At 49.1% G+C, this 27,641-nt stretch overlaps 1 protein-coding gene across 1 annotated transcript in view; it reads right to left on the bottom strand.

Moving 5' to 3' along the window:
* The window catches only part of Hk1 (hexokinase 1), a 79,124-nt gene that overhangs the window by 35,547 nt on the left and 15,936 nt on the right, over positions 1-27,641 (bottom strand). Inside the window, exons 2-3 of the mRNA XM_045137375.1 lie at positions 11,501-11,663; positions 2,668-2,816 (exon numbers count right to left, since the gene is read on the bottom strand). Of these exons, the coding sequence (XP_044993310.1) occupies positions 2,668-2,816; positions 11,501-11,663 (312 nt within the window). The remainder of the gene's footprint in view (positions 1-2,667; positions 2,817-11,500; positions 11,664-27,641) is intronic.

Genomic DNA, 27,641 nt, shown 5'->3' with positions numbered 1-27,641 from the left:
TAGGGCTTGAAGATCCAGAGTTTGAGGCTAGCCTGAGCTACCGAAGGAGTTCCAAGCCAGCTTGGGCATTTTAGTGAGATCCTACTTCAAAAGTTAAAAAAAAAAAAAAAAGTAGCTGGAGCCAGACATGGTGGCGCAGGCCTTTAATCCCAGCACTTGGGAGGTGGAGACAGGAGGATCACTGTGAGTTCAAGGCCACCCTGAGACTACATAGTTAATTCCAGGTCAGCCTGAGTTAGAGTGAGACCCTACCTTGAAAAAAAAAAATCAAAAAGTAAAAAATGGGCATGGGCAGATCACTTATCTGGTATCCTCAAGGCCCTAGTACCACAAAATAAATAAACAAACACACAAGAAAAATACATGTTAATTTCTTCTTTCGAGACAACATATTTATTTTTTGGGTTTTTTTTTTCGGGAGGGTGTCTCCCTCCAGCCTAGACTGACCTGGAATTCACACTGTAATCTCAGGGCCCCTCCAAACACGTGACGATCCTCCTACCTGTGCCTCCCAAGTGTGGAGATCAAAGGCATGCGCCACCACGCCCAGCTAATCAGAGAATCTGGGTGTGATGATGCAGGTGTGTAGTCCCAGGACTGAGGAGGCAGAAACAGGAGGATTCTGAGTTCAAGGGCCAGCCTGGGCTATTTGGCAATTTCCAGGCCTACATAGTGAGACACTATCTCGAAAAAAAAGTAAAATGAATAAATAAAAATTAAAAATAAAGGGTAGAGAGATGGCTAAGGTGCTTGCCTGCAAAGCCTAAGGACCCAGATTCGAATTGTCAGTACCCACATGAGCCAGCTGCACAAGGTGGTGCATGTCCCTGGAGTCTGAAGTGGCTAGAGGCCCTGGCATGCCCATTCTCTGTATCTGCCTGTTTCTCTCTCTCTTTCTTTCTCTGTGTCTCAAATAAATAAATATTCTTAAATAAAAATAAATAGATAGCCCTTGATTGAGTAAATAATAGCTAAACAAAAACTGAAGTATCTGTTATTTAAACTTCACAGAACTGGGCTGGAGAGATGGTTTAGCAGTTAAGGCACTTGCCTGTGAAGCCTAAGGACCCAGGTCCAATTCCCCGGCACCCATGTAAAGCCAGATGCATGACGTGGTGCGTGCATCTGGAGTTCGTCAGCAGTGGCCGGAGCCCTAACATGTCCATTCCCTCTCCTTCCCTCTCTCTCTCTCTCTTAAATAAATAAATAATATATATTTTTTAATTCACAGAACTATGTGATTGATATTTTAACAATGTTACATTTATACTTCTGAAATCACTGAGTTTAATTTTTACAGGCTTTTGAGTTGCTGTAAATGTAAGGCGGAAGGATGGAGGGAGGGAGAGAAAAGAAAGAGCTGGCAGACAGGCAGGCTGGGTGGAAGGTGGACACAGAGCTTGCCTTTAAATTAAATAGCGTCTCAAATGAAAGATTTTAAAACGAATTTTTTTGAATAGCCACACATCACAGGAGATTCCCCACGATCTCAATCCCAAGACATTACTGCTGCTCAAAGCCTGTGAGTGTGAGCTGCTCCGCAGGTAACAAGAGGACCCGGGTCACCAGAACCCGCCACACAGCACGGCAGTCAGAGGTCTGAGGAAATGGATCAGCGGACACGGACGCTGGCAACGCACACCGCACGGCTGGGGAGTGTTCCCACTTCATCCCGCCCTTCTCCAGGCATTGCTCCCCTAACCGCTTCAGCGAAGCCTCTTGTCCACCCACAGCCTCCACGCTCCCTCCACGTCAACACTGACGCTTAGGGCTGCGGAGATGGCTTAGCGGTTAAGGTGCTTGCCTGTGATGCCTATGGACTCAGGTTCAATTCCCCAGGACCCACATAAGCCAGATGCACAGGATGGCACATGGATTTGGAGTTTGTGGGCAGTGACTGGAGGACCTGGGGTGCCCCTTTCTCTTTCTGCCTTTCTAACTCTCTCTCAAATAAATAATAAAATATTTTTTTAAAAAAATACCTGAGGGAGGGCTAGAGAGATGGCTTAGCGGTTAAGCGCTTGCCTGTGAAGCCTAAGGACCCCGGTTCGAGGCTCGGTTCCCCAGGTCCCACGTTAGCCAGATGCACAAGGGGGCGCACGCGTCTGGAGTTCGTTTGCAGAGGCTGGAGGCCCTGGCGCGCCCATTCTCTCTCTCTCCCTCTGTCTGTCTTTCTCTCTGTGTCTGTTGCTCTCAAATAAATAAATAAATAAATAAATAAATAAAACCTGAGGGAATGCTGAATCCCAGTCACACGTATCATATACAGATGGGCCCTGCCAGGGCATGTCCACAGCCTCAACCAAGAAAGGCCCTGAGGCCTGGGGGAAAGGAGGCCTTGGGCACAAGTGGGAGGAAGGCCCGTGCCCTCTGCTTGCTGTGCCAAGGGTGTATGCAATGCTGTGAAATCAGGAGCGTGGTGCCCTTGATTGCCCAAGTTGTGAACCCTCTTCCTGTCTGACAAGGTCGCCTGGCTCCCAGTGTGTGGGCGAGGACGCCAGTGACCTGAAAGAAGGGCAGCTCTGCCCGAGGGCTGTGCTCTGGAAACCAACCCAGCCCTCCCGTGTGGTGGACACGCCCCTTGGGAGTCCTTCGCGTCGTCTGAGCCATGAAAGCGTCCCGGGCACGCTGGGCCGCGGGCCTGCTCTGAGGGGAGCGCGGACCCACCTGGCTCCCGCTGCCATGCACGATGTTCTCTGGGGTCTCATAGGCCTCGGACTCCATGTGGACATTTTGTCTCTTCTCATGATTCACTTGCACCCGCAGAATCCGAAAGGAAGATCCACCCAGATCCAGGGCAATGAAATCCCCCTTTTCTGTTGAGGGAGACGAGAAAGAAATATGTTAGATTCAAGCGTCAGAAGACCACAGGACATGGCCCCTCCCTGCATGTGGCCCCATCTGTCACCCCCACCACCACCACCAACACACACAGACAGACAGCAGAAACCATGCTAACGTTGACCAACCAGCAACCTGAGACAGAAAGAGCTTCCAGCAACCCCGGTCTCTCCCACTGACTGCAGGGGGTCCGCTGAATTCAGTACAAAGCTCCACCACATTTTCCTCTAATTCCTGACCCACTTGGGCTGCAGGGGAGTCTTAGCAGTTAAGGCACAGGCCTGTGATGCCTAAGGAACACAGGCTTGATGCCCCAGTACCCATGTAAGCCAGATACACAAAGCGGCACGTGTCTTGGGTTCATTTGCAGTGACTAGAGGCCCTGGTGAGCCCATTCTCTCCTCTCTCAAACAAATATATGTGCGTGTGTGTGTGTGTGTGTGTGTGTGTGTGTTCATTAGCATTGTTGGGCTGGAGAGATGAATTAGTTGTTAAGGTATTTGCCTGCAAAGTCAAAGGACCCAGGTTCAATTCCCCAGGACCCACGTAAGCCAGATGCACAAGGAGGGCACATGCGTCTGGAGTTCGTTTGCAGTAGCCCTAACGAACCCATTCTTTCTCTCTCCCTCTCTCTGTGTCTAGTTCTGTCTCTCTCAAATACATAAATAAAAATATCTTTAAAAATTATCACTGCTGCCCGTAAAGTAAGATCACGCAGCATTCCAGCTCAGAAAACCCTGCGCCTGAGACCCATTCCATGCCTGGGGCCGTTCCACGTCAGCTCAGACACCTGCCACCGCGTGTCTTCAGATCCATTAGTCCTCAGAGCAGTTTCCTCATTGTTGTGATAAAATATACACAGCCTACATTTTATCACTGTAACTTTTTTGTGACATGTGCTGTGTGTCCGTATGTGTGTGCATGTTCATGTGGAGGCCAGAGGTCAATGCCCGGTGTCTTCCTCAATGCTTTTTAAATAATAATAATAAATTACTATATGCCACCTTATTTTTTGATAGTGTTTCTCACTCACTCAGCTACACTAGCCAGCCAGTGGGCCTAAGGGATCCAGTTGTCTCGGCCTCCCAAGCACTGGGATTACAGGCACCTGCCACCACACTTGGATTTTATGTGGCGGTTGGGAATCTGAATTTAGGACCTCACACTTGTGCAGTAAGCATTGTACCCATTGTGCCATCTTCCCAGCGCCACTGGGGAGTGTACAGGGTAGTGTCATTAACTACATCCTAAGGTTGGGCAACAATCATTATCTATTTCCAAAACTTTTTCGTTATCCCAACAGAAACTCAATAAGCATTAAGCAATAGCTCCTGATCCTGCACCCCCCGGCCCCCCATGCTTGGTAACCTCTATTCTATTGTCTGAAATTTTCCTGTTCTGGGTCTTTCACTGAAGCCAACACTAACTGTGTTCTTGGGTCTGGTTTCTTCCACGTAGCATGGTGTCTCCAAGGCTCTTCCATGCTGAGCCTGTGTCACTGGGGGAGGGGGGACAGCCAGGAAGGTCACTACTACTTTTTTTTTTCTTTTTTTATAATGCAAAAGAGAGAGAGAGAGAGAGAAGACAGACAGAGAGAGAATGGGCATCTTGTGCATCTGGCTTATACGGGTACTAGGGAATCACACCTGGGTCCTTAGACTTTACGGGCAAGTGCTTTAATCGTTAATCCACCTTTCCTGCCCTGACTTCAATTATAAATGAGTGAATTGTGTGTTACATAAATTAAATTTCAATACTACTATCATGTAAAAAGTAATAGAGGGCTAGAGAGATGGCTTAGCAGTTAAGGGGCTTGCCTGCAAAAATCAAAGGATCCCGGTTCGACTCTCCAGGACCCACGTAAGCCAGATGCCTAAGGGGGCGCATACATCTGGAGTTCATTTGCACTGACTGAAGGCTCTGGCATGCCCATTCTCTCTCTCAAATAAATAAATTAATAAAATATATTTTTTAAAAAGCCAGGCCTGTATCCCACGTCCTGTGGGGGGCAGGGACAGGAGACGCTCTGGGGGTTCTGGTCACCCAATCTAACTGGAAAAAAAAAAGGCACACCCATTCTCTCTACCTGCCTCTCTCTCCCCCAAATAAGTAAGTGAAGAAAATTTTTAAAAATGTTTAGTAGCATGATAAATTTTTCAGTTGCCAGGCAGGTCTGTCTGGTCTCATGTTTAGGTGAACCAGAGAAAAGCGGTTTCATGTCACCCAAGTTCCTGGTGATGGCCTCACTAGTAGCAACCTCTCCACACAGAGCGGCACCTGGGGAGGGTCCAGGACAGGTGAAGGGCGTCCTGCTGTCCTGCGCTGCTCAAACACAGGACGCGAGCCTGGTCTTGGAGCCCACTCCTCATGGTCTGCTCACTCCACCCCTCCTGACCTGTGGAAACATCTCAGGTTCACAGGGTCTCGGGACCAGAGCAGAAAGAGCGGCAGAGGCAGGCCAAGCCAAAGCTAAAAACAAGACACTGCACGTTGAGTGATGGATTTGAGAGGAACCTGCCAGATGGCTGCGCTGGATGCTCACAAGGAGCCTGCCAGCTTCCAGGTTTTCCCATGCGATGGACCCTGGCTCCACCCAAAGGTGTCCTTTTGTGGCTGCTGGGGGAAAGGGTGACTGCACCGTCCTGTTAATCACTTGTATGGCTCAGGAAACGCTGGACAAATATGCATTCGCAATGTCCCTTTACAGATACAGAAGGTGCAACCAAACTGGTCTTACCTGTGGTGGAGGACCCCACCCTTCTCTGAGACTCGCAAATGCCATGATGCGCATTACTTTGTACGTCTGTCTGTCTTATCTTGCTCAGTTACCAGCAAGATGCTCAGAGGCTAGGGCATTTCCCCGGCTGCCCAGAGCAGATAGCAGGTGATCAGAGAGTGAACTATCAGGCTCAAGGTCTGTTCTCTCCTGCACTCTGCTGGGCAACAGACACCCAGGAATGACTTCGGGTAAGGGCAACAGGGGCTTTGGTAAGCTCGGGATGTCTGGCATCTCTGTGGCTTCAAACTCTTCTGTTTTCAGCTCCCATCAGTCCTTGAACTCAGAATCCTCCTGCCTCAGCCTCCTGAGTAAGTTTAGGATTGCAAACGTGTACCAGCAGACTCTCATGCCCATGTTACAGATGAGGAAATAGAGGTTCAAAGATGTGAAGTGGGCTGGGAAGATGGCCCAGCTGTTACAAAGCGCTAAAGCCGGGCGAGGTGGCACACGCCTTTAATCCCAGCACTGGGGAGGCAGAGGTAGGAGGATCGCTGCGAGTTCAAGGCCACCCTGAGAGCACATAGTCCTTTCCAGGTCAGCCTGGGCTAGAGCGAGACTCTTCCTCGAAAACCAAACAACAACAACAAAAAGTACTTGCTTGCAAAGCCTTAGGGCTGGGGTGCAATTCCCCAGGACCCATTTAAGGCCAGATGCACAACGTGGTGATTGCATCTGGAGGTCCTTTGCAGCAGCAGGACGTCACGGTATGCCCATCCTCCCTCCCTCCCTCCCTCCCTCCCTCCCTCCCTCCCTCCCTCCCTCCCTCTCTCTCTCTCTCTCTCTCAATCTCTCAGGTCTCTCTCCAAGGTCATGACTTCTCAAAGGTGGAGAGAAACAATGCAAGTGGTAGCGGGAGAAGTCTCCCCAACATCCTTTCCTTTCCTTTTTCTTCGACTTCAGCCTCTTTTGGCGACAGCATCTTCCCTTCAACTCCCCCTTCGAATCTCTGGCTTCCAATCTGCCATCCCACGTCAGCCCAAGCCTCCTACTTGCCCTTTCTCTACAATTCCCATTCCCACTGCAGCCAGGAGAGCCGCTCTGCCTGATGGGCTCATTAGCTCAGTATCTGAGGGCCCCGGCCTGTCTCCCCTTTCTAATGATGGCCACAATTACCAGCAAATAACGAACAGCAAACACAGGGCCAGGTGCCTGCGCCGGAATACAGAGCCAACGCAGACTGCCTTCACGCGGGGCGGCCTTGGCCCAGCTCCCTGGGTGCGCTGAAGGCATTCCCTGCTGTCGACAACGGTACACTCAAAAGCTGCCAGGCAGTACCTTTTGGCTTCTCGTTTGGTAAAGACCATGTTAGGAACCATGAAGGAGAAATAAAGGAATATCCAAGAATATATATACCTTCAAAAAGCTGACAATCTCACTGATACCCACAATATTTTTATAAGAAGAGAGGAAAAAGACACTTCATGAATGAGCACAGTTGGAAAAGTCTACTCAGAGAAACTTAACAAAGAAATGCTGTCCATAAAAAAGAAAAATAATGAACGCGGGAAAAGTTCACTAAAAAACAGGCTGGGGCTGGATAGATGGCTTGGCGGTTAAGGCCTGCAAAGCCAAAGGACCCCGGTTCGATTCCCCAGGACCCACATAAGCCAGATGCACAAGGGGCCGCATGCGTCTGTAGTTCATCTACAGTGACTGGAGGCCCTGGCATGCACATCCTCTCTCTGCCTCTTTTTCTATCAAATAAGTAGAAAATAAATAAAACTTTTAAAACTTTAAGAGAAAATACACACAGGCTGATATGGGAAACTGGGGAGAGAGCTTGCCTGCAAAGCCCTGCCTGCTTGCCTAAATTCCATTCTCTAGGACCCACATAAATTCACATAAATTCAGATGCACAAACTGATGTGTGTCTGCAGTTTGTTTGCAGCTGCCCTAGACCCTAGTATGCCTGCCTTCCCCTACCCCCCTCTCTCCCTTTACTTGCAAAAAAGCCAAAAAAAAAAAAAAAAAAAAAGGATCAGGCAGGGTGTGGTGGTGTGCATCTTTAATCTAAGCATTTGACAGTCAGAGGCAGGAGGAACACCATGAGTTTGAGGCCAGCCTAAGACTACAGAGTGATTTCCAGATCAACCTGTGCTAGAGCGAGACCCTATCTCAAAAAACAAAGAAAAGGATGACTGGCATCCTTAGAATAAAATGCAAGAACTCAAAACCAGGCAGGTGGCACACACCTTTATTCCTAGTACCTGAGGAGGCAGAGGTAGGAGGGTTGCTTTGCGTTTGAGGTCAGCCTGGGACTCCAGAGTGAATTCCAGGTCAGCCTGGGCTATAGCAAGACCCTACCTCAAACAAACAACAACAAAAGAAACAAACAAAAAATAAATTTATACATATACAATAATACGGAGGGCCTAAGGGTGTCCCCATGACTCGGGGATTTGGCCTCATCCCCTCTTTCCCTTTTTTTTGCTGTCAGCACTGGTCTGTGTTTGTGGGGGGCGCTGATGCTTGATCCTATCAGCTCAGAAGAGAGGCTCAAGGGGGGCGTGGTCTAGGCTGCTGGGTCGGATCCTGCAAAGGCCAGCACGTGTTTCCCAGGATGGGTGGATAACTACACGGGTCATGAGTAAGGCATGACTGATGCTGAGGCATGCAATTATTTGATGAACATTAACAACAAATAACACCAAAGATAGATAGGTATGAGAGAGGAATGTTACACAAAATAGATTTCAGAGCTAGCTTTTTAAAATGACCGTTTCAGACTGGAGGGATGGCTTAGTAGTTAAAGCGCTTGCCTGAAAGGCAAAGGACCCAGGTTTGATTCTCCAGGACCCACGTAAGCCAGATGCACAAGGTGGCGCATGCATCTGGAGTTCATTAGTAGTGGCTAAAGGCCCCCTGGCGCACCCATTCTCTATCTGCCTCTCTCACTCGCTAATAAATAATCAAAAATTTTAAAAATATATTAAAAAAATAAAATAAAAATGAATGTTTCCAGGGCTAGAGAGTTAGTTGGCTTAGTGGTTAAGGCGTTTGCCTGCAAAGCCAAAAGTTCCTGGTTCAACTCTCCAGGACCCACGTAAACCAGATGCACAAGAAGCACATGCATCTGGAGTTCATTTGCAGTGGCTAGAGGCCCTGGTACACCCATTCTTTCTCCCAAATAAACAAAATATATTTTGCCGGGCGTGGTGGCGCACGCCTTTAATCCCAGCACTTGGGAGGCAGAGGTAGGAGGATCGCTGTGAGTTCAAGGCCACCCTGAGACTCCATAGTGAATTTCAGGTCAGTCTGGCCCAGAGTGAGACCCTACCTCGAAAAAAAACAAAAAAAACAAAACAAAACAAAAATATATATATATATATATTTTTAATTTTCAATGAAGGTTTCCAAATAAATCAGCTATGTTAGGAGATGCTGGGGGACAAGTGGTGATGCCAAGGTTATGCCAGGTTCTTCTCTTTCAAGACTGCTCAGAACCTTGACTATGCTAGTACCTACTAGGAATCCCTACGAGGGAACTGGAGAATGGAGTGCTTCTCAAATGACTATGAGTTCTAGCCCTTGTTTGCAGGAGGATCAGATGTGGCAAATGAATGACTACATTACTAGTGTTCTTGGATCCCACTTTGAGACCCTGGACACTGGAAATGGTTCGCGGAGAGAGTGACAGAGAACGTCGCCGCTGCCCCAGTACCCTTCCCGAGTGAGGATACGGAATAAAAGGCACCGAGTCACTGCACCACCAACCTCCTCTGCCCTGCCCCCTCCCTAATGTATGCCCAAAGCTGGTCACACAAGATCAGGCGCCCACACGATCAGGTATCTTTCAGAGTTCTCCCAAGCCCAGCACCTGACCAGAACCTTTCTAGGACTTCAGCAAGAGGTACTGGGCATAGTGGTGCATGCCTTTAATCTCAACACCAGGGAGGCAGAGTTAAGAAGATCACTGTGAGTTCAAGGACACTCTGAGACTACATAGTGAATTCAAGTCAGCCTGAACTACAGGGAAAGCTTATCTTGAAAAGCCAATAAATATATAAATAAATACATATGTGTATGTATGTGTTAGTAACCATAAATAAAAGGTCAAGGGTAGTGTAGATTCTTTTTATTTTATTTGTTTGTGGAGGGGGAAGGGCCACATACACAACACACATGTGCATCTTGCTTTATGTAGGTGCTGGGGAACTGAATCTGGGTCAACAGACTATGAAAGCAAGCACCTTTAACTACTGAGCCATCTCCCCTTCCCCTGGAGCAAGCTCTTTCTCTTTTCTAAGTTTTCTAAGTTTGTTTATTTGCAAGCAGAGAGAGATAGAAGACAGACAGAGAGAATGGGCGCACCAGGGCCTCCAGCCATTACAAACAAACTCTTGATGCATGTGCCATTCTGTGCATCTGGCTTTATGTACTGGTACTGGGAAATCAAACCCAGGCTGTTAGGCTCTGCATGCCAGCACCTTGACCACTTGGCTATCTCTCCAGCCTCTGAAACAGATTCTTTTTTTTTTTTTAGTTTTTCTTTTTGTTTATTTGAGAGAGAAAGAAGCAAAGAGAAGCGCCAGGACCTCCAGCCACTGCAAACAAACTCCAGCTGCATGCGCCCCCTTATGCATCTGGTTTACGTGGGTCCTGATGAATAGAACCGGGGACCTTAGGCTTTGTAGGCAAATGCCTTCACCACGAAGCCAGCCCTCTAGCCCTGGAGCATATTCTTAAAACAGACCAAGAAACATGTGAGACAAAGATGTCAGAGTGTGTGTGGCGAACAGCAAAGGTGCTTCGTGGACTCCGAGAGCCGCCCGTGGCCAGGCCCGTTTGCATGGCAAGGCGAAGCCCAGCAGGCGGGTGGCCTCAGCTGTTGTAACCGCAGCTCCCAGTGTGTGCTTCACAGCTGTGGCTTTCCTGGAATCTACACACAGGCTGCTTTGAAACGATAAGATCCAGGCATCCAGAGCAGGAAGAAATAGCAGGAACAGAGATAGAGGCCAAACTCGGGAAAGTGCCTCCCCCCACACACACCAAAAAAAAAAAATGACCTCCTGGGACCTCCCAGCAAGTGAGGCCCAGAGCACAGGGTGCGGCTCACTGTGTGATTCTCAGAACCCACGTTTGCAAAGTAGAAACTGGGTTGCCAGGGAAGGGTGGCTGCCGTGAAGCAGATAAGGCCTTGACTTTGGGTCTCCACTTGACCTTTGTGCCCACACCGCAGGGCGGGGTGTGGGGAGTCCTCAGGGAGCCCCTCGAATCTCCATTTCAGGCACAAACCCCATGGGCGCAGACAAAAGAAGAATGCCACCACTCCTCCCCATTTTTCTGCTTTCTTGATTGAGCTTGTGGGGAATTTGTTCAAATAGGGACTTGAATTCTCCCTCGAGTCCAAGACTGCCCTGGCCACTAAGGGTTGCTACTTAGGTTGGTCCTGGTGCTCAATGAAGAGATGCTCCTCAAATGAGCCCTTGGTTTATTCTAAAGACGTAAGGCCAACACAGCATCCACAAACCCCAAAATGCTGCACTTTCAAAGTGTCACAAGTCACTGCACAGCCCCACCCAGGAGGGGAAGGTCAGCAATGTGCAATGTAGTGTCATCCGTACCTGGCACATGACAAACGGGAGGGTGGATGGACAGAGGGACGAGAGGATGAATGGATGTATGAGTGAATAAATGAAGGGATGGATAGATTAATGGGAGAACAGGAGGGTGGATGGATGGTGATTGGATGAAAGGATGGAGGCTGGATCGATGGGAAAAGAGATGGGCGGGTGGGTAGAGAGAGGAAGGGAAGGAAGGCTGGGGTGGAGAGATGGGAGAAGACACAGATGCAGTGGTGAGCGAGCGAATGAACGAACACATAAGCAAATACCAGCTGGAAAGACAGTTTCATGAGCACTCAGCCCTCCAGGGACTCACCAGAACCATCAGGAATGGACCTTACAAAGGTCGGCAACATTTTGACCGTGGCTGTGGGATTATAATCCCGGGAGAGGCCGTTCTTCATCTCCTTCTTGAAGCGAGTCAGAATATCTATGAGAGTTTCATCGGAGAGCCGCATGGCGTACAGGTACTTGTCAATCTGGGAGATAAGACAAGACGGGGGGAGAGTGAGACCGAGGCTCCAGCCTGGCTCAGGGACACAGGACAGGGTCACTGGAACCTGTGCCCAGGAAAATGGCACTCCAGCCAGCACTGGGCCATCCTCAAGAGCACATCAAACCACTGGCACATCATACAATTCCCTCGGCCATACTGGCCGCAGCATGGCATAAACACTCTGGTCCCAGCTCCTTACCTGCAAAGAGAACATGACAACTCCAGGTTCCTTTCCGACTCTGGAGTATGGCCCTTCCATGCCCAAGGACCTCCCATATCAGAAATACCTCAAGTTTCCTTAAGAATGAAGGCGCCAGGGCTGGACGGATGGCTTAGCGGTTAAGGCGCTTGCCTTCAAAGCCAAAGGACCCAGGTCCAATTCCCCAGGACCTACGTAGACCAGATGAACAAGGTAGCACATGCATCTAGAGTTTGCAGTGACTGAAGGCCCTGGCATGCCCATTCCCTCCTCTCCCCCACCCCACCCCCTCTCTCTCAAACAAATAAAATAAAATAACAAAGTTTTTAAAAAAATTAAAAATGAACCCTCTACAGCCAGACATCTGGGTTAAAGTTCCAGCCCTGTTGCCAACCAGTTGGATGGATTTCAGTTTTCTCAACTGAAATGAATAGGGCCTAGCCAGGCACGGTAGAGCATGCCTACAATCCCAGCATTTGGGAGCCTGAGCTCAGGAAGATCATGAGTTCAAGACCCGCCTGCTTCACAGTATCTCGTAAGATCAAAGGAGCTAGAGAAGCTCTTAGGGGACAATGAGTGATCGCTAGACGTCATTACTATCAACATGAGACCGCAGTGGTGGCAGGCTTCCTTGAACTTGACTTCTAGGAAGGCAGAAACAGTGAGCAAAGGGCTGGAGCACTTCCGAGGGCAGACGGTGGCTGGTCCGGAGCAGAAACTCACTCTAAGAAGTACCTGAGGCCCTGTGCCCACACGTAGAAGGCTTTGTGCCAGGCCAGCTTGTCCACACCTCCTAGCAGGCCACAACACTCTTCCCGGGTCCCCAAATCTCCTTCAGCTCCCCTGACACCTAAACTCAGGCTCCTAATTATTCCCTTCCTTCAGCATACCTTCCTATTTAGTCTCCTAAAAAGTGCTTATGCCGGGCTGGAGGGGTGGCTTAGTGGTTAAGGCGTTTGTCTGCAAAGCCAAAGGACCCAGGTTCGAGTCACCGGGACCCACGTTAGCCAGATGCACAAGATAATGCATATGTCTGGAGTTCATTTGCAGTGGCTGGAGGCCCTTGTCATGCCTATTGTCCACTCACCCCTTTTTCTCTCTGTCAAAGAAATAAATAAATAAAAATAATTTAAAGTGCTTATGCCAGGCATGGTAGTGAACGCCTTTAATCCCAGAACTCGGGAGGCAGAGGTAGGAGGATCTCCGTGAGTTTGAGGCCAGCCTGAGACTACATAGTGAATTCCAAGTCACCCCTGGGCTTGAGTGAGACCCCACCTCGAAAATCCAAAAAACAACAACAAAAAAAAAGGAGCGGGAACAGTGGAGCGGCCTCCACTGTGGTGGCTTTCCGCCTGCAATCTCTCGTTCCAGCACACTGTGCCCCTGTCCCGGGAGCCTTTCATACCACAAGCGTGGTGAGCTCCCGCTCTCACTAGATGCCCATGCTGGCAGGGGGGATGCCCCGCTGTCGGCATATAGGCACCACCCCTCCCGCTCCTGGTCACTGCCTCTCCTCTCCTCTCTTCCCAGCTCTCCAATTCTTACCTGTTCCAAGTTCAGGACAGACCATTAAGTCTGGAACATGTCCACCTACCTCCCCGAGAGTCTCCCGGGCACTAATCTCCCACATCTAGTCTGCATCACAGCTTTCTAGGACTGTCACCTCTGCCATGTCTGGACTGTCCACCTCCGCCTCCCCAGTGCCTGACATGGAGCCCTGCACACAGTCTGCTCACGGGGACAGAGCCGGACTCATGACTCACGACTCAGTAACACTGACGACCTTGGGGCAGATTTGCTGCTGAGATGAGAATGGCATCTCGTGCTCACTGCTCAGAGAGGCTCGGAATGTCCTGATTTCAGGCTAGGTCACTTATGAATATTTTGTTCTGGTCTCCAGACCTTACACTCCCTCCAGGAGTGTTATAAGGCACGGTGGCAGCCAATCACGGCACCAATCCTGTAGCCACATAGGCAGTCATTAACAGTCATTAATTTGCCTTTCTCCAAGAGACACAGCCAAATGAAGGATAATCGGAAACCAAAGAGTGGGGTCTGGAGAGATGGCTCAGTGGCTAAGGCGCTTGCCTGCAATGCCTAATGACGCAGGTAAAGCCAGATGCACAAAGTGGTGCATGTATGTGGAGTTCATCTGTAATGGCTAGAGGCCCTGGCACACCCATTCTCTCCCTCTCCCTCCCTCTCTTTCTTTCTCCTTGTAAAAGAATAAAGAAAATATTTTTAGAGCCAGCATAGGGGGCGCATGCCTTTATTCCCAGCACTCGGGAGGCAGAGGTAGGAGGATCACTGTGAGTTCCCGCATGAACCAGATGCACATGGTGACACACGCATCTGGAGTTCGTTTGCAGTGACTAGAGGCCCTGGTGTGCCCATTCTCCCTCTACCTCTCGCTCCCTCTCTCTGTCTCAAATAAATAAAAACAAAATCTTTGCCAGGTGTGGGCATGTCTTCAATCCCAGCACTTGGGAGGCAGAGGTAGGAGGATCACAGTGAGTTCAACACCACCCTGAGACTACATAGTGAATTCCAGGTCAGCCTGGGCCAGATTGAGACCCCACCTCAAAAAAACAAAAAATAAATAAAATCTTAAAAAAAGAAAAAAAAATCCTCAGGAGGCATAGGTAGGAGGATCTCTGTGAGTTCAATGCCCCCCTGAGATTACATAGTAAATTTCAGTTCAGCCTGAGCTAGAAGACCCTTCCTCAAAAAAAAAAAAAAAAATTACAGGCTATTGACAAGGCTCTCGGTTTCCCACCAGGAGTAGATAATGAGCCAGTGGGTGCAACAGTGGCATGTCTGTTCTGGGATAAACCAACTGCTCTCTAATTGGACTGGAGACCCACTCTATGCCCAGAAAGCACTTCTCTCAATGTTCATATATTAATGCTACTCTCAGTTTTGGTTAGAGAAGCTTCTCTTTTCAGATGGTGGTGGAATGACCCAAAAGGCACCATAGTGCTGAGAAGACGTGAAGGAGGAGTGTCCAGTGCTAAAACATCTCTATCACACCTTCCAAGGCTCAGGGTCCATTGCGGAAGCGGTGGTGTGGTGGAAAGAATGTAAAATCCAAAGGAAGAATGACAGGACTCCTTACAACGTGCTCCTCCAGACACAAAATGGCAAGCAACCAGATAGAAATTGGCCTTGGTATCCACGAAGTCGTGGTGCCTAGCATTATCTTCACAAGACTCTCATAATAGGAGGAAAGTATGATGACATCAAAATAAAAGAGAGACTAATGGAGAGAGGGAGGGGACATGATGGGTGTAGATTTGTGAAGGGGAAGTGGGGGGGGGGGAGGAAAAAAATCATGGTGTATTGTCTGTAAGTATGGATGCGGGCAATAAAAAGGGAAAAAAGAAAAACGATACCAAAGAGTGGGTCACAGGGGCTAGGGAGACGACTCAGTGGGTACAGAGCTGTGCACAAGCAGGAGGACCTCAGTTCAGAGCCCAGCACCCGTGTAAAAGCCAGGCACGGTGGCACCTGTAACCCCAGCGCTGAGGCACCACAGACAGGAAGATCCTTAGGGCCTGCTGGCTGGCTACTTTATCGACCTGGTAAACTCTCACTGAGCAACAGAGCTGAAAAAGACACCCAACACTGATCTCTGGCCTCCACATGCAGGTACACAATCCACACACATGGACACACACAGGTATACCTTAATTTAATTAAAAAAAAAAAAAAGCCAGGCGTGGTGTCACACTCCTTTAATCCCAGCAATCGGGAGGCAGAGGTAGGGGGATCGCTGTGACCCTGAGATTCCATAGTGAATTCCAGGTCAGCCTGAGCCAGTGAGACCCTACCTCAAAAAAAAAAAAAAAAAAAAAAAAGAGCAGGCCGGGAGTGGTGGCACATGCCTGTAACCCCAGCACATGGGAGGCTGAGGCACCAGAATCGCTGTGAGTTCAAGGACACCCTAAGAGTAATTTCAGGTCAGGCCTGGGCTGGAGCCAGACCCTACCTCAAAGAAAACAGCTGAAGAGATGGCTTAGCGGTTAAGGCATTTGCCTGCAAAGTGAAAGGACCCAGGTTCAATTCCCCAGGACCCGCATAAGCCAGATGCACAAGGGGACCCACACGTCTGGAGTTCATTTGCAGTGGCTGGAGGCTCTGGTGCACCCAGTCTCTCTCTCCCTCCCTCCCTCTTTGTCTGTCAAATAAATAAATAAATAAAAATTTAGAAAAATTTTAAAAAGGCTTTAATCCCAGCATTCAAAAGGCAGATGTAGAAGGATCGCTGTGAGTTTGAGGCCACTACAGAGTGAGTTCCTGGACAGTGCGGGATTATAGTGAGATATTGCCTTTAAAAAAATGAGAGAGAGGAAGGAAGGAAAGGTCAAAAGGGAGGAAAGAAATGCAGACCTGATCCCAATGCAGAGCAAGCCTGGGGCAGAGAATCCAATGGTACAATGGTCTTTCTTTTTTTCCAAATTGTGTGTGTGCACGCAAGCACACATATAAGCACACGCCAGGGTCTCTTGCCGCTGGCTACGGAATCAAACCCAGGCCAGCAGGCTTTGCAAGCAAGCACCTATAGTCACTGAGGCATCACTCCATTAGTGATGGTCTTTCTTTTTATTTATTTATTTATTTATTTATTTATTTATTTATTTATTTATTTGAGAGAGACAGACACACAGAGAGAAAGACAGATAGAGGGAGAGAGAGAGAATGGGCGCGCCAGGGCTTCCAGCCTCTGCAAACGAACTCCAGACGCGTGCGCCCCCTTGTGCATCTGGCTAACGTGGGACTTGGGGAACCGAGCCTCGAACCGGGGTCCTTAGGCTTCACAGGCAAGCGCTTAACCGCTAAGCCATCTCTCCAGCCCAGTGATGGTCTTTCTGAAGGAGCAAGCTGTCTGCTAAGGACGCAGCAGGGAGTAGCAGAGACCAGATTCCCCCAGAAATAGTCACCCAACTGCCCCAGCCTCACGCTTCAACTGCCACCCTCCCCAAGCAACAGCATGACTGGCAGCAGACGTGCGACCCTCCTCTGACTCTGGGTGGGTCCCTCAGGGAAAGGGTGCCTGTTAAATACAGCTGGCCTGGCTGCTTGGCAGAGAAGGAGCTCAGAAATGCTGGCTAATGGAAGACGGCTTTGTAATTATATCATGGCTTGTAATTATGCCGGGGCTTACGTAAAGTAAAGCAAGAGCTTGTGCATCCAGTATGACATTTAATCTTCAAAAGGATCCTAACAGGAAGACTGTGTGCATGTGTGTATGGAGGCCAGAGAACAACCTCGGGTGTTGTGCCTCTTGGGCACTGCTCACCTTTTTTCTTAATATATATATTTTTTAATTTTTGATTTAGAGAAAGCAAGCGAGAGAGAAAGAGAGACAAAGACCGAAACAGAGAGAACTGACATGCCAGGGGCTCAGCCACTGAAATCGAACTCCAGATGCTTGCGCCACCTAGTGGCCATGTGCTTGCCTCACCTTTGTGCGTCTAGCTTACATGGGATCTGGACAGTCGAACATGGGTCCTTAGGCTTCGCAGGCAAGTGCCTTAACTGCTAAGCCATCTCTCCAACCCCCACCTTTTCTTTCTGAGACAAGGCCTCTCATCCACCTGGAACTCACCAAGTAGGCAAGATTGGCTGGCCAGGAAGCAATAGGGATCCAACCTGTGTCTGCCTCCCCAGTATTACAATTATAAGCACAAGAAACCAGGTTTGATTTTTCTGTTTGTTTGAGTTTTGTTGTTTTGAGGCAGAGTCTCGCTCTATCCCAGGCTGAATTCGAACTCTGTCTGTAACCAGATTGGTTTTGAACTCACAGCAATCCTCCATCTGCCTCCCAATGCTAGGGCTAAGAGCATGTGCCACCACACCTGGCTTTCTTGCTCAGCTTTTTAACATGGGTTTTAGGGATGTGGCCTCAAGTCCTCATGCTGGTATAACAAGTGCTTTACCACCTGATCTATCTCCCTAGCCCCAAGGAGACATCCTTCTTTATTTTCCTTTAACTTTTTTTTTCCCTTTAACTTTTTATTGACAACCTCCATACAAATACACAATATATCCTGATCATAAAACCCTCCCACCTCCCTCCTTTGTTCCCCTCTCACATATCTCCCCTCACTGAACCCCTTCTTTCTAACTAGTCCCTCTTCTGATATCATTTTTAAAACAATTTTAAGAAAGTTTATTTGGTTTTTTGTTTATTTATTTGAGAGAGACAGACAGAGAGAGAGAGAGAAAGAGAGAATGGGTGCGCCAGGGCTTCCAGCCACTGCAAATGAACTCCAGACGCATGCGCCCCCTTGTGCATCTGGCTAACATTGGTCCTGGGAAATGGAGCCTGAAACCTGGGTCCTTAGGCTTCATAGACAAGCGCTGAACTGCTAAGGCATCTCTCCAGCCCTTTAAAACAATTTTAATATATTTCTTAAATATTTATTTATTTACTCATTTATTTGCCAGAAGAGAGGGAGACAGAAGAGAGAGACAGAGAGAATGGGCCCATCAGGGTCTCCAGCCATTACAGTCAAACTCCAGATGCATGCGCCACCTTGTGCATCTGACTTTTACATGGGTACTGGGGTTGTTAGGTTTTGTAGGCCAGTGCCTTAACCACTAAGCCATCTCTCCAATATGATGTCATTTTTTGTTCTGGCTTGGTTATTTTTGGGGGGGCTGGCCTCATATTATGCAGGTCTTGTGTAGGTGGCATCAGTCACTGTGAGGTCACAAACACAACCCAGGAAGGCATCTGAATCCCCACGTCACAGATGGCTGACGGAGGCTACAAGAAGCTAAGCTAAGGTTTGAGGACACAGCATGGGGAATGAGATCTTGCACCTGCAGATCTAAGGCCCATCGGTGCAATCACCCTCTCCTTGAGAAAAACATGGTCCCCTGCTCTGCAGAGGGGTGATCTAAGGAAAACAATTAAGGGTGTTCCAGCCAGACAGAATGAAACTCTGGAACCATCCCAGCCCCTCCCTGGAGCTTCAGCTCGACACATACAGTAATCCAAGAACCCCAAGATTCTAGAACAGCTGAGTCAAACCCAAGCCGAGCGCAGCAGTCATGCTTTTCTGGAGACAGGCTTCTCTTCCGCTCAGGGCCCGGATCACCACAGGGCAGAGCCCGCTCAGCACGGAGACGGGTGTTACCAAAGCAGCTGTGGTCAGAGTCTGAGCCCTCGGCGGCCCTAAAGAGTCGCCCATCACCCAACAGGCCAGTTAAAGTAATAGTGAGAAGCAGAGAAAGATTTTACTCAATGTAGCCAGAGTGGGAACAGAAACAATCAAGAGGTCCAGTAACCTGACCATCTTTGAGGTCATGACATGAGGTTTAAATAGCTACGCAGGGGCTGGAGAGCTGGCTTAGTGGTAAAAAGCATTTGCCTGCAAAGCCAAAGGGCCCAGGGTCAATTTCCCAGGACAAGTGGTGCATGCATCTGGAGTTCATTTGCAGTGGCTGCAGGCCCTGGCATGCCCATTCTCTCTCTTTCTCTCTATCAAATAAATAAAAACAAATAGCTAAGTGGGGGCTGGAGAGATGGCTTAGCAGTTAAAATACTTGCCTGCAAAGCCAAGGGACATAGGTTCAATTCCCCAGTACCCACAAAAGCCAAATGCACAAAGTGAAGTATGCGTCTGCAGTTCATTTGCAGTAGCTGGAGCACCCATTCTTTCTCTCTCTCTTCATCTCTCTCTCAAATAAATAAGTAAAAGTAAAATATTTAAAAGTGAATAGGTAAGCACACCTGGTCAAGATGTGGTCCTGCCCATCACTGACTGACCCATCTCTTTCTGGGAGACAAACTCCCTTCCCTAGGTGTCACGAGAGCCTCAGCCTTTTCCTTCATGAGTCTTCTGGGAAATTTTCAATTCCCTGGGGTCTAGGTCTCAGTAGTCTGATAGTTGAAGAGAAGGATACAAGTGTATCCTGCCAGGACAGTTGCATATATATATTGCCATGACTCCAAGGCCACCCTGAGACCACATAGTGAATTCCAGGCCACCCTGAGCTAGAGTGAGTCCCTACCTCAAATAACCAAAGGAAAAAAAAAAAAAAGAACACACTTTGTATGGATTACATGGCTACATCATGTGTCGTGTGGGAACCATCATCTTCCTCCTTCCTCAGTGGGGTTGCTGCTCTTCCCCACAGGGCTGTGGGGGAAAGGGTCGTTCTGGCTTACAGTCCAGGGGATACTGTCCACAACAGCGGGCGAGAAATGGCAGTGGGATCATGGGCAGCGGGCTCCACACCCTTGGCAGTCAGTGGAGAACCCACATGTTGCCCTCCTCCAGCCCCTCAGGCACACATACTCGTGCGTTCACAGCTGCCTCCTCGACCGAAACCCTGCGCCTACCGCTCCGGCCAGGTGGTACCCACAGAGTCCCTGCTGTCCCCCAACCCCGCTTTATACTTGATCATGGGTGGGCTCAGCATGTCATCTCTTCTGATGGCTTCTCATGCAAGTCTCAGCCTTTGGAACATCCGCCACAGACAAGGGCTCCCAGGAGCCAAGACAGAAGCCCTGGCTGCCACGTGCCCGCTCTGAAGCATGCTGCCTGAGGCAGGTGTGAGGACGCCCTGCTGGCACTGGCAGGGACACGGGTACCCCATAACAAACTCAGCCCTTCCCTCCCCGTCTGAGTCTGACCAGCCCCCAGGGCCTCAGCCACCGTCCCCTGCAGCCCCATCCATGAGAGGGGAAGCCACAGCGCTGCCTGACCCTCTTGCCCAGAGAACTGCCCTCCTTACTCTGGAGTGTGGACCAGGGGGCATTTGATGCTCAACAGCTCCCACAGCTAGACCCAGGCTGAGGCAGGAGACATCACCACAGCGAGAAAGCAGCCTTGCCAAGCGCCCTGGCGCAGAGCTGTCAGCCACTGAAAGAACCAGGGGCCTGGCACTGGGCACTACTCAAGCATGGCCGCTGGCCCTGACCCCAGCCCCACCTCCTGATCACAAACAGAATAGGCACACACACAAAAAAAGAATTCAAGACTGCACATGCTCAAGTGAGCAGGCCGGTCGTGACAGGATTATCAGTAACCAGGGCATTTTCCCGTCCCGTAGAAAGGGCACGGCCATGGAAAATCTCTCCCTCTCTCAGAGGTAGAGAGAATGAGACTGCACTGGGTGAGGCGACATACGTTGTCACCTAAACACTCAGGGAGCTCAGGCAGGAGGATTGAGAGTCTGAGGCCAACCTGGGCTACATGCCAAACATTCTCGCACAAAAAAATAAAAATAAAATAAGGCTGGAGAGATGGCTTAGCAGTTAAGGCGCTTGCCTGCAAGGCCAAAGAACCCAGGATTGAGTCCCCACTGCCCAAGTAAAGCCTTTGAAACTCCACTCCATCATATCCCTTCCCCCTCCCAATCAGTCTCTCTTTTATTTATTTATTTATTTATTTATTTATTTATTTATTTATTTATTTAGGTTTTTCGAGATAGGGTCTCACTCTAGCCCAGGCTGACCTGGAATTCACTATAGAGTCTCAGGATGGCCTCGAACTCACGGCAATCCTCCTACCTCTGCCTCCCAAGTGCTGGGATTAAAGGCGTGTGCCACCACGCCCGGCATTATTTTGATGTCACGATCTTTTCATCCTATTATGATAGTCTTGTGTAGGTGACACATACATCAGGAGTATGTCTGCAGCCGCCCAAGGCCCTGGCACATCCATTCTCTCTTCCTATCTGTCTCTCTCTCTCTCGCAAATAATAAATAAAGTATTGAAGCCATGCGTTGTGGTGCACACCTTGAATCCCATCACTCGGGAGGCAGAGGTAGGAGGATCACCGTGAGTTCAAGACCACCCTGAGACTACATAGTGATTTCCAGGTCAGCCTGAGCTAAAATGAGACCCTACCTTGAAAAACAAAACAAAAAAAAGTTGAAAATAAGTAAAATAAAAACAGACTCAGAGCAGCAGGTGTGGCCATATGCACACCTCTAAGCAACACTTTATATGTGGGGGAGCCGGGGAGCTGGCAGGAAGGGTAAAGGAGGACTTTAGCTTATGGGCAGGGAGGATATTTCAACATCGAATCCACTTCCCTTTCTTGAAGGGACTGACACTCAGCCCTGGTGTGACTGCTGGCACTGGTAACGGCTCACACGTGCTCTGCCACTGTAGCAGGACTTCTGCCGACCCCCTGGAATGTCACAACAAGACAAGAAACCAGCCAAACGCCAAGGGCCCGACAGTAGCGCCTGGACCTACGAGCTCCCTGTCTCTCGTCCCGCCGCCGTTCAGTGAAGCAGGCGGAAAGACCACCATCTGCGTTTTACAGGACAGGAACCGGACAGCCATGACTCTGTGCAGTCACATGGTTTCCCAGTGGCAGCAGGATCTAGATTCTGGGTCTTGTAACCTCTCATTCGGGTTCCTCCTTAAACACTCCTCTGGTGGCTCACGTGTTAGAAAGAGCAGAGAGGCTTTTTTTTTTTTTTTTTTTTGGTTTTTCAAGGTATAGTCTCTCTCTAGCCCAGCCTGACCTGGAAGGCTCTATGTAGTCTCAGGCTGGACTCAAACTCATGGCAATCCTCCTACCTCTGTCTCCTGAGTGCCGGGGTTAAAGGCATGCGCCACAAGCCCGACTTACAGACAAGACCTTAAAAATATCAAAACAAGTAAGCATCAAGAATAGCTTCCTTAGGCATCATGGTGTTCAGAAGTGACCGGAGTGCTCAGCACTGAAACATCTCCATCACACCTTCCAAGGCTCAGGGTCCATTGCGGAAGAGGTGGTGGAAAGAATGTAAGAGCCAAAGGAAGGGTAGGACTACTTACAACATGCTCCTCCAGACACAAAATGGCCTGGATATCCATGACCTCACAGTGCCTGACACTACCTACACAAGGCCATCATAATAAGAGGAAGAGACGATGACATTAAAATAAGAGAGACTGACTGAGAGGGGGAGGGGATGTGATGGAGAGTGGAGGTTCGAAGAGGAAAGTGGGGGGAGGGAGGGAATTACCATGGGATATTGTTTACAATCATGGAAGTTATTAATTAAAAAAAGAATATCTTCCTTCACCCATCCCTAAGTGACGATTATGTGTCCCCAACTCTTTCTACACAAATACCTAAAAAATGCCTCTGCTAGAGCTGAGACAGTTAAAGGCACTTGCTCACTTACAGGCGGAGCACATGCATATGGAGTTCATTTGCAATGGTGGCCACTCCCCCTCTCTCTCTCCTTACAAAAATTAAGACATAAAAGGGCTGGAGATCCCCAGGACCCACATTAGCCAGATGCACAAGGGGGCAAACACATCTGGAGTTCATTTACAGGAGCTTAAGGCCCTGGTGCACTCATTCTCTCTATCTGCCTGCACCTCTGTCGCTCTCAAATAAATAAAAATAAAAAAAAATTTTAAGGGGCTGGAGAGATGGCTTAGTGGTTAAAGTGCATGCCTGCGATGCCTAAAGACCCAGGTTCAATTCCCCAGGTCCCACATAAGCCAGATGCACAAGGTGGCGCATGCATCTGGAGTTTGTTTGCAGTGGCCAGAGGCCTTGGCATGCCCTTTCTCTCTCTCATATAAATAAAAATATTTTTTTAAAGAAAGTAAAATATTTTTTAAACTTGAAAAGGGACTGAAGAGGTGGCTCTGCAGTTAAAGATATTTCCTTTTAAAGTCTGACAGCCTGAGCTCGATAACCCAATACCTATGTAAAGCCAGATACACACAGTGATGCATTTGTCTGGTGTTCCTTTGCAGTGGCAAGAGGCCCTGGTACACCTATCCCCCCTCTCCCCACCCTCTTTTCTCTGTCCCTCCTTGCAAATAAATAATAAAATATTTTTTAATTTTTATTTATTTAAGAGAAAGAGGCAGAGAGAATGGGTACACTAGAGCCTCCAGCTGGTACAAACTAACTCCAGACACATGAGCTTATGTGGGTCCTGAGGAATGGAACCTGGGTCCTTGGCTTTGTAGAAAAGTAACTTCTAAGCCATCTCTCTACCCATGTTATTACTTTTAAAAGTAACAAACTAGGCTCTGTATGCATGGCTAGAATCCAGTACTTGGGAAGTTGAGGCATACAATGAGTAAATAAATAACAATAATATGTATTTACTTTTTAAAAACTTTTTAAAATTGACAACTCCCAAAATTATAAATGAATCATAATACTCTCCCCTCCCCCACCATCCCCCTCATAAACCCACGCTCCATCATGCCCCTCCCTCTCTCAATCAGTCTCTCTTTTATTTTGCTGTCTTCATCTCTTCCTCCTATTTTGAGGGTCTTGTGTAGGTGGTGTAGGGCACTGTGAGGTCGTGGGTACCCAGGCCAAATTTTGTCGGGAAGATTGCACTGTAAGCAGTCCTACCTTTCCTTTGGCTTGTATTTATTTTTTATTCAACATATTTTGTTTATTTGAGAAAGAGAAAAAGGCAGAAAGATAGAGAATGGGCACACCAGGGCCTCCAGCCTCTGCAAACGAACTCCAGATGCGTGCGCCCCCTTGCGCATCTGGCTTATATGGGTCCTGGAGAGTCAAACCGGGATCTTTTGGCTTTTCAGGCAAACGCTGTAACTGCTAAGCCATCTCTCCAGCCCTTATATTTGCTTTTTAAAATTGTCAAATACACCGGGCATGGTGGTGCACATCTTTAATCCCAGCACTTGGGAGGCTGAGGTAGGAGGATCACTATGAGTTTGAGGCCACCCCAAGACTACAGAGTGAATTCCTAGGTCAGCCTGGACTAGAGCGAGACCCTACCTCGGAAAAAAAAAAAAAAAAAGTCTTGAGTTTTTCCCCATCCTCCATAGAGATTCCTGCTTATACAGCTCTGTGTTCCTGAAGTGTTTTCCCACCTGCCTGAACACCCTTCCAGCACACAATCATGTCCTAAACACTTACACCCTAAGGCGACCTTTTTCTGTTCCCTGGGTATTACCTCTAAGGCATCACTACGTCATACAGAGCTCTCCTCAGGAGCCTGCCTAGCTGACGCAGGACACCGATGGACAACGCTGACACTCACATCTAACTCTTGGCTTTGTCACCCTGGTGCCACCTCAGCCTTCCCACTGTCTTGTGGGTGCCTGGTCTTTGCACCGCCCTGACTTGCAGGAACGGGGCAAGCATTGCTAGCTCCAATGTCCCAAGGGAAAAAAAAGAGAGGCTCCTCAGCTGGTCATGGTGCTCTGTGGACCAGTGAGGGGACTGCGGTGGACAGCAAGCTCTCCAATTCCTGGGCCTGTGTTCCTGCCTCGGCCCAGGAGAAGAGCCAGACCAGGGGCTTCCTGGAGGGGCAAGGCCTGACATTACAGGTGATCCTGATGTCCAGGATGTCACCACCATCCCACAAGCAGCATGCCCACAGAAGGGCCCCTGGGCTGGGGTGTTTTCCGGGAATCTTGGCACACCCTCCAGCCACTCAGCTAAACAACAGGCACCTGCTGTTTCCCGGTCAGCAGCCCTGGTGCAGAAGTCAGGGAGCAAACCAGAATCCCGGAGCCCGCCAGCCACCCCACCGTGGTGGATCCCAGGCCAGAGCCAGCACAGTGCCTGGGATTCCGCCCCTTGCGGCACACAGCTCCCGGCCCCTGCCCCGCTGTCAGCCAGTTCCCGCGCAGGGAAGGGATTTGGGGAGACACCTGTGGCCTGTAGTGTTCCCTCACGGCAGCCGTCAACTGCCAGTACCCTCGCGCTGACAATACTTCACCCTCTATAAAGTCCTTCCTTGCAGAGCTACCGTCCGATGGCTTCTCTGACCCCTCAACTCACCACGTGCAGAACGCATGCCATAATGCGCCTGACCGCACACCATCTGCTCCTCTCCAGCATTGCCCCGGTCATAGGTGTCCTTTACATAGAAGCCAGCAGGCCCCAGTGCACACGTCATGGAGTGTGTGTCTCCTGATGCCACCGGGACACATCACATGCATGATCCGCACGCCTCGGCTAGGTGTGAGTGCCCTGGGGTGCAGGGGCCAGGTCCCTCTGACTTCTGCGCGCCCGTAAGCCCTGGGGATGGTGCCACGTGGTGGCACTCTGCTAGACTGGGTGGCTCCTTAGCTGGGTGGGCAGGCTCTGGTGATGCCTAGCACAGGGAGGTTTCAGAAGGTTTGCTGGCTCAGATAAGGCCTAATAATGCCTCTTCCCCAAACGGCCCAGCCTTCTACCCCGTCACCAGCCCTTCTCTGAGCTGTGGTGAATTCCAGGCCTTTCCACCCCCACCGCCACCCCACCACATCTCTCTCCTCCTGGCAGAGGCCTAACAGGACACCAGGGCCTTAAAGTGAATCAGATTCTCATGCCCCTGTTCAAGCTTCCGAGAGGCTACTGAGCTGTATTCAAGTCACCAAAGAACTTGTATATAAGGAAATGCTTTTGGGAAAATGAATTCCCCTATAGAGGTTCCTCCTCAGTGAATGACCAGGAGCAGATATCCCCAAAACAAAACACAAACAGGGCTGGAGAGGTGGTTCAGCAGTTAAGATGCTTTCCTGCAAAGCCTAAAGACCCAGGTTTGATTCCCAAGTACCCACATAAAGCCAGATGCACAAAATTGTTTGTTTATAGTGGTGAAAGTCCCTGGCACACTCATACTCTTTCTTCCTTTCCCTCCCTCTCTCTCTCTCTCTCTCTCTCTCTCTCTATCATTTCTCTGAATGAATGTAAATGAATAGAAGAATAGAATAGAATAGAAAAGAAAAGAATTTCAAAAAGTACCAAGCCAGGGCTGGAGAGATGGCTTAACAGTTAAGCGCTTGCCTGTGAAGCCTAAGGATCCCGGTTTGAGGCTCGATTCCCCAGGACCCACATTAGCCAGACGCACAAGGGGGCACAAGCATCTGGAGTTCATTTGTAGTGGCTGGAGGCCCTGGTGTGCCCATTCTCCCTCTCTCTCTATCTGCCTCTTTCTCTGTCACTCTCAAATAAATAAAATAAACAAAAAAAAAAATTTAAAAAGGTACCAAGCCAGGCATAGTGGCACATGCCTCCACTTTCAGCACTTGGGAGACAGGAGGACGGCCATGAGTCCATGAGTCCAAGGCCACCCTGAGACCACATAGTGAATTCCAGCCTGAGCTAGAGGGAGACCCTACCTCAAAAAACCAAAATAAATAAATCAATAGGCAGTTGAGGATAATACTCCCCTCACCACCACCAAAGTGAAGTTGTTTTTTGTTTTGTTTTCTTGGCTAGGAGTGGGAAAGGTCCTTGAGCCTACAAGGACCTGGTTTCTCTCTTATCTCTTTTTCCCTAAAGCTAGACCAAAGGATGTGAATAAAATTACCAGGTCCCCGAATACATGCGTGGACTCTGGCTTTTCCTCATCTCTTCTTCCCTAAATGAGCTCCCCTTCCCTAGAAATCTGCCAGGAAAGATGTGAATAAGGTTACCGAGTGGGGCTGGAGAGGTGGCTCAGCAGTTAAGGCACGTGCCTGCAAAGCCTACGGACCAGGTCGACGCTCAAGGTCCCACTTAAGCCAGATGCACAGCGACGTTAAACGCAAGGTCACCCATGTACACAAGGGGGCACATGTCTAGAGTACGAATGCAGTGGTTGGAGGCCCTGGCACACCAATTCTCTCTCTTTTGCACTAAACAAACAAACAAAAAAGGCACTATAAAGCATATATATATACCTATAAAGCTTAATGAAAACTGGGTTCAATGCCCTGGTACCCACATAAAACCAGCTTAGCACATGGGTCTGGAGTTTGACTGCAGTGGGTGGAGGCCCTGACATGCCCATTCCTCACTCTCTGCTTCTCTCTCTCTCTCTCAAAT

The sequence above is a fragment of the Jaculus jaculus genome, chromosome 18 (assembly GCF_020740685.1).
Source record: "Jaculus jaculus isolate mJacJac1 chromosome 18, mJacJac1.mat.Y.cur, whole genome shotgun sequence".
Taxonomy (NCBI): domain Eukaryota; kingdom Metazoa; phylum Chordata; class Mammalia; order Rodentia; family Dipodidae; genus Jaculus; species Jaculus jaculus.
Note: the sequence above shows the minus strand (reverse complement) of the source record. Positions and strands in the feature narration are given on the sequence as shown.